We start from the raw sequence: 13,844 nt of genomic DNA on the forward strand, positions 1-13,844 counted from the left end.
TAATCATAAACAATAACCTGTCCCCTAGTTATATAACCAAACAGTAAAGCACAAATCAAGAAATTAACCCTAAAATAACGGAAACAAAGTTTCATCGACACTAGCGCCTTTGTGTCACGTACATGAACTAGACACGAAAAACGTGCTTCAAAATTTACAATGGGATGAGAAGTCTACTTGTGTTGGTTAGTCTATGGTTCAACATTTACAGAGCTTGGTAAAAATTAAAAGATAATCCCAAAATTGTCGTCCTCTTTTTTTATAATTAGTGTAAACCGTTGGAAAAAAAATAAATATGTATCATGCCATGCACTTATTTTACAGTAGTAATGGTAGTATGCGTAGGTGCGTGTGCAAGGGGATTAAACAAATAGATCAAATTGGATAATAGTCGAAGGTGTACAGTAAGCACGAAGCAGTATATTACCATTGATTAAACATACTTCCTTATATATGATGTTACCTTCTTTCTCCGCAAAACAGTGAGGCTGAATGGAAACCTAGAAAAAGCTTCATGAATACACGATTATCCTTTATTTTTATTGTTTGTTTTTGTTTTGACCATCACGTAACGATCACACAATGCAGATTATAACCTCCTCAAGTTATGAGTTATGTGTTTGTTGATTTGTTTTGTTTAGATATCCCTGTTATCTAACTTTAGATTTGGATTAGTTTGGCCTAAGTTTTCAAGGGCATTGATGATAGTGTTAGCTGTGTTGGAGTGTGACACAGGACTTGCTAAAACGCTATAGAGGCCCACCATTGATAAAACATGTCTATCAAATAAACAATTTTGTTATTAAATAGTGTAGTTCCTTTGTGATTGAGTTGATGACTATTGCAACATATTTTTGAGGGTTATTGTCAAGAAACGATCTACAGTAAGTTAAAAATTCATCATGAATCTGTTTTACTCAGTTGCTTTCTATATTTTCATCCCAGTATTGATACTTGTTGCAACAGTTTACTATTTCATGACTAAAAAGTACAACTATTGGAGTCAAAAAAATGTAAAATTTGTCAAGCCAGTACCACTTTTTGGAAACACGTTGTCAACTATCTTAAGGAAGAAAAGTTCAGCTATTAATCAGCAAGAAATGTACAATCTATTTCCCGAAGAAAGGTTTATAGGGACATATTTCTTTATGTCCCCCTTTTTAATGGTCAGAGATCCTAAATTGATTCATCAAATTCTTATCAAAGATTTTTCACATTTTTATGATAGGGGAATGGTATATGATGAAAAACTTGATTTGTTGTCTTCACATTTAGTAAATTTAAAAGGACAGAAATGGAAAGGTCTGAGAAGCAAATTGACTCCTGCATTTAGTTCCGGGAAACTCAAGTCCATGAGCTACTTACTAGAAGAGTGTGCCAATGCCTTGACTGACTACTTAAACAATGTTTCTCTCTCAAAATCAACGCAGGATATGCGAGAAATAATGGCTAAGTTTTCAACAGATGTAATTGGTTCTTGTGCTTTTGGTTTGCAATTTAATTCCCTACGAGATCCAAATTCTCAATTTCGGAAGATGGGACAGCAGGTTTTTAAACCCTCATTGAGATTCGTTTATAGACTCATTGCTCGTGCCTTTCATCCAAGACTACCATACTATCTCAACTTAAAAATACTGGACAAAGATGTTGAGAAGTTTTTTTTAGACTTCGTACAGGATGCAATCCATAGAAGAGAAGGTATACATTCTGAGAAAAAAGACTTCATTCAGCTTTTGGTTGAATTGAGAAATGAAGATTTAACATCAGCCAAATCTGACTCACTGGAGGAGAAATCTTGTGAGTAATCTTTATAGGCCTTAAACTTTCTGATAGGCATCATTTTTTAAGCATCACAACTTACAGTAACTTGCCTATTATTTGTGTGCGTAATCCTACTAATATTATAAATGAGAAAGTTTGGATGTATGGATGTAGTAGGTATGTATGTTTGTGACAAGTAAACGTGAAAAATACTGGTTGGATTGGGCTGAAATTTGGTGTGATGATAGCTCACATTCCCGATTAACATATAGACGCATTCTTATCTCAAAAGTCTTTTCATGCTCCGCCCCAGTGGTTCTGGAGTTTCCCATGTTAACCTTATGAGTAATCATATTTAACAAAATTAAAAAAAAAATTCTGATCACACTCCAAATTTTGAATAACTTAATCGACAATTTAAAATCCCTGTTTGCTTCTTTCAAAACAACCCTATACTTATTGATAACTTAAGTTAGCCTATTATTTTTTAAAAGTACATTAACGTAATGTGTAAAAATAATTGCAGTTTTAATTTAGATTGTAATTCCGCTCACATAGCCTAAGCTAAAGGAACCGAACTTTTTAAGATTTTATGTTCCTTCAGCTTATGTTTACCATATAATGTCTATTAAGATTTGTTTCACAGTGTCATCAGTTTCAGTTTAATTTATTTTATTTAACTTATTTATTTCTACGGCAATCGCCATTTTACAAAATAATACATTAGACAAGATTTACATGCAACAAGATATACGGTACAATAGAAAACATTAATAAATGAGTAAGAAATTTGGTGGTGGTGGTGAACAGATTGAGTAAAATTGCAACAGTTACACGTCCATGTCACTGGCCCGGCCATGACGGAATTAGTACATAAGAATTATGCTAATATTTAGTACCTATTTCGTACTATTTAGTACCAACAAACAAAAAATTAGTACCCCACTCGGTACCGGATAACTAATTAATTTAGGATTCCGGGCCAGTGACATGCTGGCCCGGCCATTTTCGAATTTGATCCTAATATGTATACCATCATTTAGTACCTATTTCGTACTATTTTGTACCTCCATTAATATAATTTGTACCTCAAAGAAAACCAAGCTACGGGCCCGTTAACTGTACAGGTCAATGACCCCTCAGCCCGGCCATATCGGAACCTATGGTTATAAGCTATACTACTATTTAGTACTTATTTCGTACTATTTTGTACCTCCATTAATATAATTTGTACTTCAAAGATAACCAAGCTACGGGCCCGTTAACTGTACAGGTCAATGACCCCTCAGCCCGGCCATATCGGAACCTGTAGTTATAAGCTATACTACTATTTAGTACCTTGTTCGTACTTTTTTGTACCTTTCGAGGTAAAAAAAAAATACCTCAAAGATAAACAAACTACTTATGTTACATATTGTATGTGTAATCATGTTATTGTTAGTGGTTAATTACCCCTCAGCCCGGCCATGTCACAGTTTCTAGTTATAAGGTATGCTATTATTTAGTACTCAATAATTAACAAGTGATGCAGTTATTTGGTGGTTATCTCCAACTACCGGTATTTAGTTCTTCATATTAAACAATATGTACTACTCATACAACCCAAGTAATTAATGTGTCGAGGTTTAGGCTATTTTGGTGCGAGGGTACTGTGGTGATTTTTTTATTTCATTCAACATTAAGTTCACAACTTTGTTAATTTTTTCTTTCTTTTTTCTTAATTATTAATTTATGTTGTAAAACTTAACGAGCTGTTGGCCCGTCCTACGTACGGGAATTTAGTAGTCAACTAAAACTGAAGTAAAATCAATATTTCTAGAATAGAATGTAGAATGTTAGCGTCGGCTGCTAGACTTTTTACAATTTTAAACTTATCTTCTAAAAAACTGAAACCCTAAACTAAAATTATGGCTTCAACATTCCCTAGTTTTCAAAATTATTTGTCTTTCAGTTTTTTTAGTAGTTTTTTTAGAAGTACAAATTATATTAATGGAGGTACAAAATAGTACGAAATAAGTACTAAATAGTAGTATAGCTTATAACCATAGGTTCCGATATGGCTGGGCTGAGGGGCCATGGATCTGTACAGTTAACGGGCCCGTAGCTTGGTTTTCTTTGAGGTACAAATTATTTTAATGGGGGTACAAAATAGTACGAAATAGGTACTAAATGATGGTATACATATTAGGATCAAATTCGAAAATGGCCGGGCCAGCATGTCACTGGCCCGGAATCCTAAATTAATTAGTTATCCGGTACCGAGTGGGGTACTAATTTTTTGTTTGTTGGTACTAAATAGTACGAAATAGGTACTAAATATTAGCATAATTCTTATGTACTAATTCCGTCATGGCCGGGCCAGTGACATGGACGTAACAGTTACAACATTGTGAAAAAAAAGCCTAACATTTTATGTGGCTCAAGAATATAAAGTAGGCTCTACTCACTACTGCTTCTGCAGAAAAATGCTATTAGAATAATGACACACCCAGAATTGAACGCTCATTGTAAACATCTTGTTGTCGAACTTAACATAACCATTTATTCTTATCTCGAAAATCCTTTCGGGCTCCGCCCCAGTGGCTCTGCAGTTCCCCATGTTAACCTTATGAGTATTCATATTTAAAGGGAATTAAAGAATTTAGCCAGCTGTTTCAAACTAAAAGAGTTGGTTCTATGATATGCAAAAGCATTAAAAATTTATAAGATTTACCAACAGGGTGCAGAACTAATTTTTTTTTCATTATTTATGAAAACAGCTAATTTGAACTAGAAGCAGCAACAAAAAACTGTGATACGCAATGAGAACTGTCAAAGTAGTATTGTTTACAGTTATGTTTATGTTTTTAATTTCATGAATAATATGTGATATTTTGCGAATTTTTAATAATCAATCTTTCTCTATTGTGTAGGTGAAGTGGTAGAACATTATGGCTATGGTAGATGTGTAATACTATAGCATACCGTAAATTTGAGGAAGCAAATTTTCTCAAACCGTGTTTTCTTACATTGCAAACGCAAAGATCGAGTATAACTGCAATAAGCATTTTATACTTATTTGCCAACCCCGTACAAAGGACGGGTACTCTGCTAGTTATATATATATACCTATATATATATAGCAGGGTACGTGGTATTTTGATTTACTTAGTAACATTTGAAGTAGGTAGCCCTCATTGGTGTATACAATAACAATATATATATATATATATATATATATATATATATATATATATATATATATATATATAGGCTATTTTTTTTACATAGTTTTATTTACAATCTGTTTTACATTAAACAATAAGTCAATTGTACCTGACGATAGCCTATTTGTATAATGTTTTCAACAATAAACATTTCTGATTTCATTAATTTTTAAACACATATCTATCTTTTTCCAGTTGTGCTCACAGATGAAGTTCTAGCGTCCAATGCATTTGTGTTTTTTATTGCTGGTTTTGAAACTACTTCTTCCACCATGAGTTTTCTCCTTTTGGAATTAGCAGCTCACCTTGATATTCAAAAGCGGGCGAGAGAAGAAATAATTGAAGCTTTAGACAAACACAACCACAAGGTGGATTACGATATCATCAAAGATCTTCCATACCTCGAAATGGTTATATCAGGTATGAACATTTTTGTTTCCCTTGAAGGTTCCGTAGCACCTCTGATAATTATTCAATGTAGGTACCTAGGCCTACTTCCTTATTTTTGGTATTTGGTAGAGTATTTTTGTGCAATAGTAGATTCCTCTAACTCCTCTAAACAGAAAATTTGGTTGATCCGAAGAGGAGTAAGGGAAAAATAAAATAAAAACTATTGTCCGTTGTGTACTGGTATTGATAAGACCTCCAATCACAGTCGCACTACACAGTTCAGCTTTAATTGCAGTGTAGGTACTATGGAACATATAATCAGCACTCTTACTTGCCCTTGACTCCTAGCATAAATCAGACTCTCCTTATGAGATCAAAATATGGCATCATATTAATAAAACTCTGCTAAATCTGAATTATCATCCAAGTGTCCGGTCTCAATTTTAAAAATTGATCCATTTGGGAATACCAAATCCGAAAATCGGTAATACCTAGGTAGACTACTATATTCTGTCTGTTTTACCAGATTTGTTTTTGATCTGTAAGATCTTGGGAATGCTTCCTGAGGACTATTTTGCATTCAAGTCTAGTTGGATGATGATGGCAAAGTCTGAAAGGACTATTGAAAACCTAACCACTCAACTGTGTGCATACGAAAAAGCATTAGGGCGTAACTCTCAGGGTCAAGAAGCGTTATGGGTAAAATCGGAATCTAGAACCAAAAACAAAGCTAGTTTAGAAACTAAGGGAACTAATAAGAAAGTCACATGTCATTATTGTCAAAAGATAGGACACAAAGTTAGGCAGTGTTCAAAATGGAAAGCAGATGGGAGGCCGCCTAAACCACCCACTTCCAAAGTAACAGAGGATAGTAAACCTAGTTCAAATATGACTTTGTCAGTTGATGTAATGATGACTGAAAACAACAGTGACTGTTGGTATGTAGACAACGGTGCCACTAATCATGTCACGCATAGAGAAGACTTGTTTCAGAAGTTTCAGCCGTTCGTCAACCAGGAGTCAGTGATGGCAGCCAATGGAGAGTCCATCAACGCGCTGGGAAAAGGAACCATTGAACTTGATGTGGAGGTAAATGGGAAGCCTAAGAGAGTCACACTAGAGAACGTGTGGTATGTACCGGGAATAAAAAGGAATTTATTTTCAGTACTTGCGTCTCAGGACTTGCATTTACAAAGTCGGTTCACGTCAACAACGGAAACATGTCAACTTGAGGTGAATGGAGAAGTTGTCTTGGTTGGTTACCGATCCAGAAAAGGAGGTCTGTATAAGCTGAAGGTCCAAAATGTAAAACCAAGCGAACCTATCGAAGTAAACTCACTAATCAATAATGACAATCTTCTACAGGTGTATCATGAGCGGATGGGGCATCAAAACACGAAACATGTGAAAGCAACCATTGAGAGAGAGCTGGGAATAAAACTAACTGGGGATAAAGAGTTATGTGAAGGCTGCGTCTATGGAAAGAGTCACAGGTTAAAATTTGGCACTAGAGAACGAGCCACAACACCTGGGGAACGAATTCATACGGACGTGTGTGGACCTTTCCAGTCTTCAATGTCAGGCTACAAGTACTATGTTTTGTTTAAAGATGACTATTCTAGGTATCGACATGTTCACTTTATGAAGGAGAAATCGGAAGTTTCTGAAAAACTTAAACTATTTCTGGCAGCAGCTAAAACTACTGGACATGTAGTTAAAGAAATGGTGAGTGACAATGGCGGAGAGTTTGATAACGGCGTAGTTAAGAGTATGTTGCAGAACAGAGGAATCAAGCACACCCTGACGATGCCCTACACACCGGAGCAGAACGGTTGCAGTGAGAGGGAAAATCGAACAATCGTGGAAACAGCTCGTGCTATGATGCACTGCCATGAGTCCCTTCCACAAGGCTTATGGGCAGAACTGATCAACTGTGCTGCTTACATCCTCAATCGCACCGGCCCTTCTTCAGAAGCTGACAAAACCCCATACGAACTATGGCTTGGAAAAAGACCTAGTATCAAGCATCTAAGGATAATCGGAAGTGTCTGTTATCCGCATGTACCAAAACAAAAGAGAAGAAAGATGCAGAAGAAAGCACAGAAAGGAATACTCGTTGGGTACGATGAATGTGGCTATCGTATCTGGGTCAAAGAAACAAACACACTGGTGAGATCGAGAGATGTCATTTTCAACGAAGAGCCCTTATTACAGAGAAAAGAATACCGAATCCCTTTGCCAAGTGAAATAAGTCAAGAAAACGACTGCCGAGGCTTAGAATACGACGTTGAAGATAACGTGGGGCAAGAACCGGAAGAAAATGAAGACGAGGAGGAAGCTGACCTACCTGAGAGATCGAACAGTTATGATCTACGAAACAGATCAGAAATCAATGTTCCGAAGAGGTTCGACGACTACATCATGACTGCAGTTACTAATGTTCAAGAACTGAATGAGCCTGAGTCATACAAGGAGGCAATACGAAGTGAAAAAGCTTCCTACTGGAAAGAAGCTATGGAAAGTGAAATGAAGTCGCACAAGGAAAACCAAACTTGGACCCTGGAGAAACTGCCTGCAGGAAAGAAATGTATAACATGCAAGTGGTTATACAAAGTAAAAACTAATCCTGACGGCTCAGTTGACAGGTTTAAAGCAAGGTTGGTGGTTAGAGGTTTCTCGCAGCAGAAAGGAGTGGACTTCAACCAGACTTTCAGCCCAGTAGCAAGACTCAGCACAATCAGATCCCTACTAAGTGTAGCAGCAGTGGAACATTTGATTTTGACACAATTCGATGTATCAACCGCATTCTTATACGGCCAAGTTGATGAAGTTATTTACATGACGCAGCCTGAAGGATACAAGGATGGTACAGATCGTGTGTGCAGGCTGAACAAGAGTCTCTACGGTTTGAAACAGGCGCCTCGCTGTTGGAGTACCAGATTCAACAAATTCATGGAACTTCAAGGATTCAAGAAAAGTGATGCTGATCCGTGTCTGTTCATGAAAGAAGATGGAAAAAGTAAACTGATTGTAGCGCTGTACGTAGATGACGGGCTTATAGCGACAAACAACACGGGAATGCTTCAGAACTTCATGGATCATCTGACGAAGGAGTTCAAAATCACATCCAAACCAGCATCTTTCTATTTAGGCCTAGAAATAGAACAGAAAAGTGACGGAAATGTTAGAATATCGCAGAAAGCGTATACAAAGAAAATTCTTGAACGTTTTCAAATGAGTGACTGTAAACCAGCCCCAACACCTATCGTGAAAGAGAACGAAACGCAACCAGCAGGGAAAGCAGAGAGCTCAAGAGACAAGTTTTCATACAGAGAAGCTGTAGGTGCTCTGATGTACCTGATGACTGCAACTAGGCCAGATATAGCCTATGCTGTGAGTAGAGCATCGCGTACTCTTGAAAACCCGTCTCACGAAGACTTCATAAGGGTGAAGAGGATACTGCGATATCTGAAAGGAACGATCGACTACGGAATAGAATACCAGTCCAAAGAAAACAACCATGTTTTGGAGTGCTTCAGCGATGCTGACCATGCTGGAGACTCATCGACCGGACATTCTACAACAGGAGTAGTCTGCAATTTTGGAGGAGGAGTAATCTCCTGGCTTAGTCAGAAACAATCGAGTGTGGCAATCTCAAGCACTGAAGCCGAAATTGTGGCGGCCAGTGAAGCCTGTCGTGAAATCGTTTGGCTGAAAAGACTTTTGGAAGAGATAACTTCACTGAAGAGTGTGCCAGTTCTCAACATCGACAACGAAGCAACAACTCGGTTAGCTGAAAACCCAGAAAACCACAGAAGAACAAAGCATATCAAAATTAGACATTTCTTCATCAGGGAGCTTGTAGCGGAAGGACAAGTCAAGGTTAAACATGTACCAGCTGAGTTCCAACTGGCAGATTGTATGACCAAACCTCTTCACAAGCCAATACTTAAAACTTTGTGGCAAGCTATGGGACTTAACTAGTGACTTTAAAAATTCTTTAAATGAGGGAAAGTGTTAAGATATGTAATTATCATTATCATTTTAAGAATTTTCCTCTATGTTTTTTTCTTTCTCTCAGCTGTGCTATTATTAATTATGCAGTTTTGTATAATATGAGTTTGTAGTTAAATACATAACAAAAATGTCTAAACCCAATTATTCTTTCCTCATCTTTAATTTCAACAGTTCGAACAGCCCATTGTGTCTGAAAAGTACTCAAGATTAAAGATTAACCAAATTTTACTAACTCTTTCTCAACCAGACCAAAAAAATCTCATTTAGGGGCCCTATATTGTAATTTTTTTACATAAAATCTTACTGTTTGTTCCCAGAAGTGAGGATCCAGAACAGAAATACCTAGTGATTTGAGCTGTTTTTTTTTCTCAATAAAAATGTCGTCCAAAACCGCCGGTCACCGGTGACCGGGCCGACCCGTGCAGTGACTGGGGCACTGTGACGAAAATACTCCATTTTTGGTCTCACAAACACTGTTTTTCTCACTAAAAATGTTAAATAGCCCACTATAATTTAATATTTACAATTATATGGACAGCCCTTTCCTCCCATTCAACCATTGTTTATTTCAATCACAGTGAATCATGGAACTGCTGTTGGTATTGGGGAGTCTATCTTTATTAAAAGGCACATAAACCAAAATAATAAACAGTAAAATATATTGTTGTGTTGTATAAAAAGCAGAAACATAAAAGAAATAGGCAAGCAGGTTGCGCCACACTGACTGATTCATTTCAGCGGGACCTGGGCAGCCTGGGAACGCGTCCAGTGGCCAATCCTCCATGACCGGTCCGCACTCAACGTGTTGTTTTAAGTAGGCCTACCAGTTACAGTTATCCTTGTTAGTCTTGGAGACGTCCCTTATTATTAAAATAATCCATCATTAAGTTACACCACAATCCACTTATGAAATTTTCCTTACATCGCCTCAAACAAAACTGATGAACAACAGCAACCATGCAAAACAACATAAACATCTTACAATAGGGAACATTCACTTGGGAACAACCTTAAGGGTTAACAGTCATCTCCAAACTCCGTCCAACCAATACTGACTTATACGATTATACGAACTGACTAATACTTACGTCAATTCACTCTTCTCGATACATATCCGTCAACTGGCGTAGGACTTAATTAAATACAGTAAGGGTGACTTCTACCTCTAACTATTGATAGAACTAGACATTCCATCCCTATCTTAAAGTTGTCAACAGGTTTTAAGTCGAAATGGACATAATTTGAGTGGGTCACCGAAGATTGCGCTGATGTATGTTGAATGTTCATTCTTTTTAACCATGTCAAACTAATGGGAGTTATTGTAAGCTACAGCATCTTGTATGTCACCTCAACTATTTCAGTGGCAGAAACTGTGGTAGAAAATAGGATAGCCTATATGATAGTGAGTGGCTCCTACCTGTGAGAGGCTCCTAGAACCTTGTTCGTTTTGAGTAAAAATTGGCGATACCAGTAGTTGTAGTTGGTTTATGTATATTGAATGTCTACTGCAGCATCCAAAAGCCAATGCTTCTACTCACAGACCACTATGTAGCCTATCACAGTATGGGATTCATACTTGGCGTGAGTGTATATTTAACCTCAAATTGCTATCGATCGACTAAATGGGACATTAGGACCGGAGACCGACTAGAATAGTAGTGAGGGTAATGAGTTGCGGTGTCAGATTTGAAGAAGCTTGTTTGGACGCAACGTTAGCTCGTTGGAGACCTCAATTTACTGACAACCCTTTTTGTAGTCTCTTTTAGTGGTAACAATCCATTGCCCCTCCTTTCCTCTCTTTTATGGTTATATTACCTTGGAGTAAGTACAAAAACCTTGGTGAAGAAACAATAAAAATCGCCTCACCAGCTCTCCAGTTGGATAGGAGGAGAGAGAGTGACCAGGTTTGTGGAAGAGCCAGAGCACCACATTAAGAATTTCTATAGCCTTTCAACTTATAACAACTGTAATTTAATGAAGATAATTTACAGTTAAAAATATTAGTTTACTTAACCCTCTGCAGACAGCCTATAGTAGTTATACAGAAAGAAAAATTATTTCATTTTAATGGAAGCTAAACAACTTTTTTTATATCTGTAGGCCTAATTTATAGAATGTTGTAAATAGTTGACCTATGCATCACTTTTTTGTCCAAAATAATTTTTTTATAACTTTTTCTTATTTCTTTCTTACTTTTAAAATTGTTTTTATTTAATATTTTATTCTCAGTTAAAGATATAATTGAATAAAAGGACGTTGTCATGAAGATTAATGATGGTATAGACAACCAACTATAACAATAACTGTCATAATAATCGACGGATTTATCCGCCTACCATCCACGGAGCCCCAAAGACCGTCCGCTATGCACAAAATGCTAACTGATATATCCACCTATAGTCCAGGAAGGATTAAATCAGTGTTGTAATTTGTTTGAAGTATGTCCAATATGATTTACTCAAGCGATTGTTGTTGAATCTTTTGAGTATGGCCCAGGATTTTCACTATTCAAAGTCAAAATATGATTCTTACTATTTTTTTGTTTCAGAAACATTACGGAAGTATCCAATTGCATTTGGTCTTTTAAGAGAATGCACTCAGACGTATCAAGTCCCTGACAGTGATCTTGTCATAGAAAAGGGGGTGAAGGTGATTGTACCTGTTTATGCCCTTCATCGAGACCCCAAGTACTTCCCTGAACCGGAGCGCTTTGATCCGGAAAGATTCTCTACGGAAAATAAACAAAAAATAATTCAAGGAACGTACTTACCATTTGGAGACGGCCCTAGAATCTGCATAGGTAATTATTTTTCCATTATATTATTACATTGCTATAGGCCTACATTTACTGTGGAGTATAATATAAAAATCCTGTTTTTTTCCTGTTTTTTTTTCTTTTTTAATAACTACTTCTGCGAAAGATGTTTTCTTGTCGTCTTCTGGGCTAGACTGTGTCGCCAAGCTGAATAATTTGAATGCAGTAAATACAGTAAATTTAATGCAAACGTCTGATGATACTGGAGTTTTCATCATCCAGTAGTGAAGGCACTACAAAAACTACTCCTTCACTCTCATAACACCTTCACTACTGGGTTTATGCCCATATGATGGAGAACAGCTTGGAAACCTCAGCACTCAAATACACACACACCAATACACAGATGACACTGGTTAACCAAGAATGAACCGAGTATATATCTTGAGGCAACCATTAGAGTCAATATTGTTAACTGCTTCCGCATTTAAAAACTAGCAGCAATGATGCTTATATAACTTAAGTAATTTAAGTCTAAACAACCACTTTTCCAGGTCTGCGGTTTGCCATGATGGAAATGAAGTATGCCTTCTGCAAGATCCTACCAAAGTATGAGTTCACACTAGGTGAAAATATGAAATATCCTGTTCAATTCAGGAAGAGCGGAGCCCCACTTTTGGCCCCAGAGGGTGGAATTTTGCTCAATGTTAAACAAATTGACGACTGAGCAAAAAGAAAGGACAATTATCATATTTAGTGAGAAGAGCCTATCTGATTAGCTGTAGCTATTTACCTTTAGGATTTTATTTTGTCATTAAAATATGTTTAAACATATTCTATACTCCAATATATAAATATACACTATTTTAGTTAGTATTGAGCCAGCATTGACTTTAAGCACTGATATTTATAACCTAGTCAAAAATAATACTTTGATCTGTGAGGTTGTTGCAGTTGAATTCAATGGATGCCAAAAAAGTGTTCTGAAACTAATTTATGATTAAAGATGTATTACTGTAGTTTGCAAATGATGAATAAAAAAATACTATCACAAAATAACTAGCAAGAACGAACAAAGATGAAATTCTAACAGAAATAATCCTTTCCACAAGCCCTTATACCAAGAAAACAAAATGCTCCCAAACCTACACTTCTTTCAGTAACTTCCATTGTACATTGAAACAACAATTACCAATTTTTTTAAGAATGGACGTTTTATTAATTAAAATTGACTAGTTGATTGTCTGTGATAGAAATCAAGCAATGTAGCACTGTATAATTATTTATACTGATGATATACATACCTAATATAAATTATATTAGTCGTAGTTGTAAATATAAAATTTTATCATCCAATTATACATTTTATTCTAAATATTGTTTTTTTTTATCCTTTATGGTGTACTGGTATAATGACTACATGAACATTCAAGGTTCAAGGAGGGAGGGGGCAGGTTCATTAAACCTTTTAAACTTAAAAACCTAGGAGAAACTGACATTATAGCTAGGTCATATAAGACTAGAGGTGCTTGGTGCTTATAAAAAAGCTGATACGACAGGTAACACCAAGTCTTGAGGCAAGCCATGAATACAGCTTTTTTCCTGCATCTTATTGTATGTCCAGTATGCTAACCAAGTGGATACGACAGTTGATTTTTGTCTAAAATTGGGAAATCCATTGATTTATAAAATTATGCTCCATTCCTTCCCGTACA

General features: G+C 36.4%; 1 protein-coding gene across 1 annotated transcript; it reads left to right on the plus strand.

Annotated features, from left to right (window-relative positions):
* The first annotated feature begins 616 nt into the window (after positions 1–616).
* Positions 617–13,504, plus strand: LOC128993780 (probable cytochrome P450 6a14). Its single transcript, XM_054417769.1, has 4 exons — positions 617–1,797; positions 5,163–5,387; positions 11,923–12,174; positions 12,684–13,504. The coding sequence occupies exons 1-4, from the start codon at positions 903–905 to the stop codon at positions 12,854–12,856; spliced, it is 1,545 nt and encodes a 514-aa protein (XP_054273744.1). The 5' UTR covers positions 617–902; the 3' UTR covers positions 12,857–13,504.
* The last annotated feature ends 340 nt before the right edge of the window (positions 13,505–13,844 follow it).

The sequence above is a fragment of the Macrosteles quadrilineatus genome, unplaced genomic scaffold (assembly GCF_028750875.1).
Source record: "Macrosteles quadrilineatus isolate MER2022 unplaced genomic scaffold, UCM_ALF_1.0 Scaffold_5__1_contigs__length_97177068, whole genome shotgun sequence".
In the NCBI taxonomy this organism is placed as follows: domain Eukaryota; kingdom Metazoa; phylum Arthropoda; class Insecta; order Hemiptera; family Cicadellidae; genus Macrosteles; species Macrosteles quadrilineatus.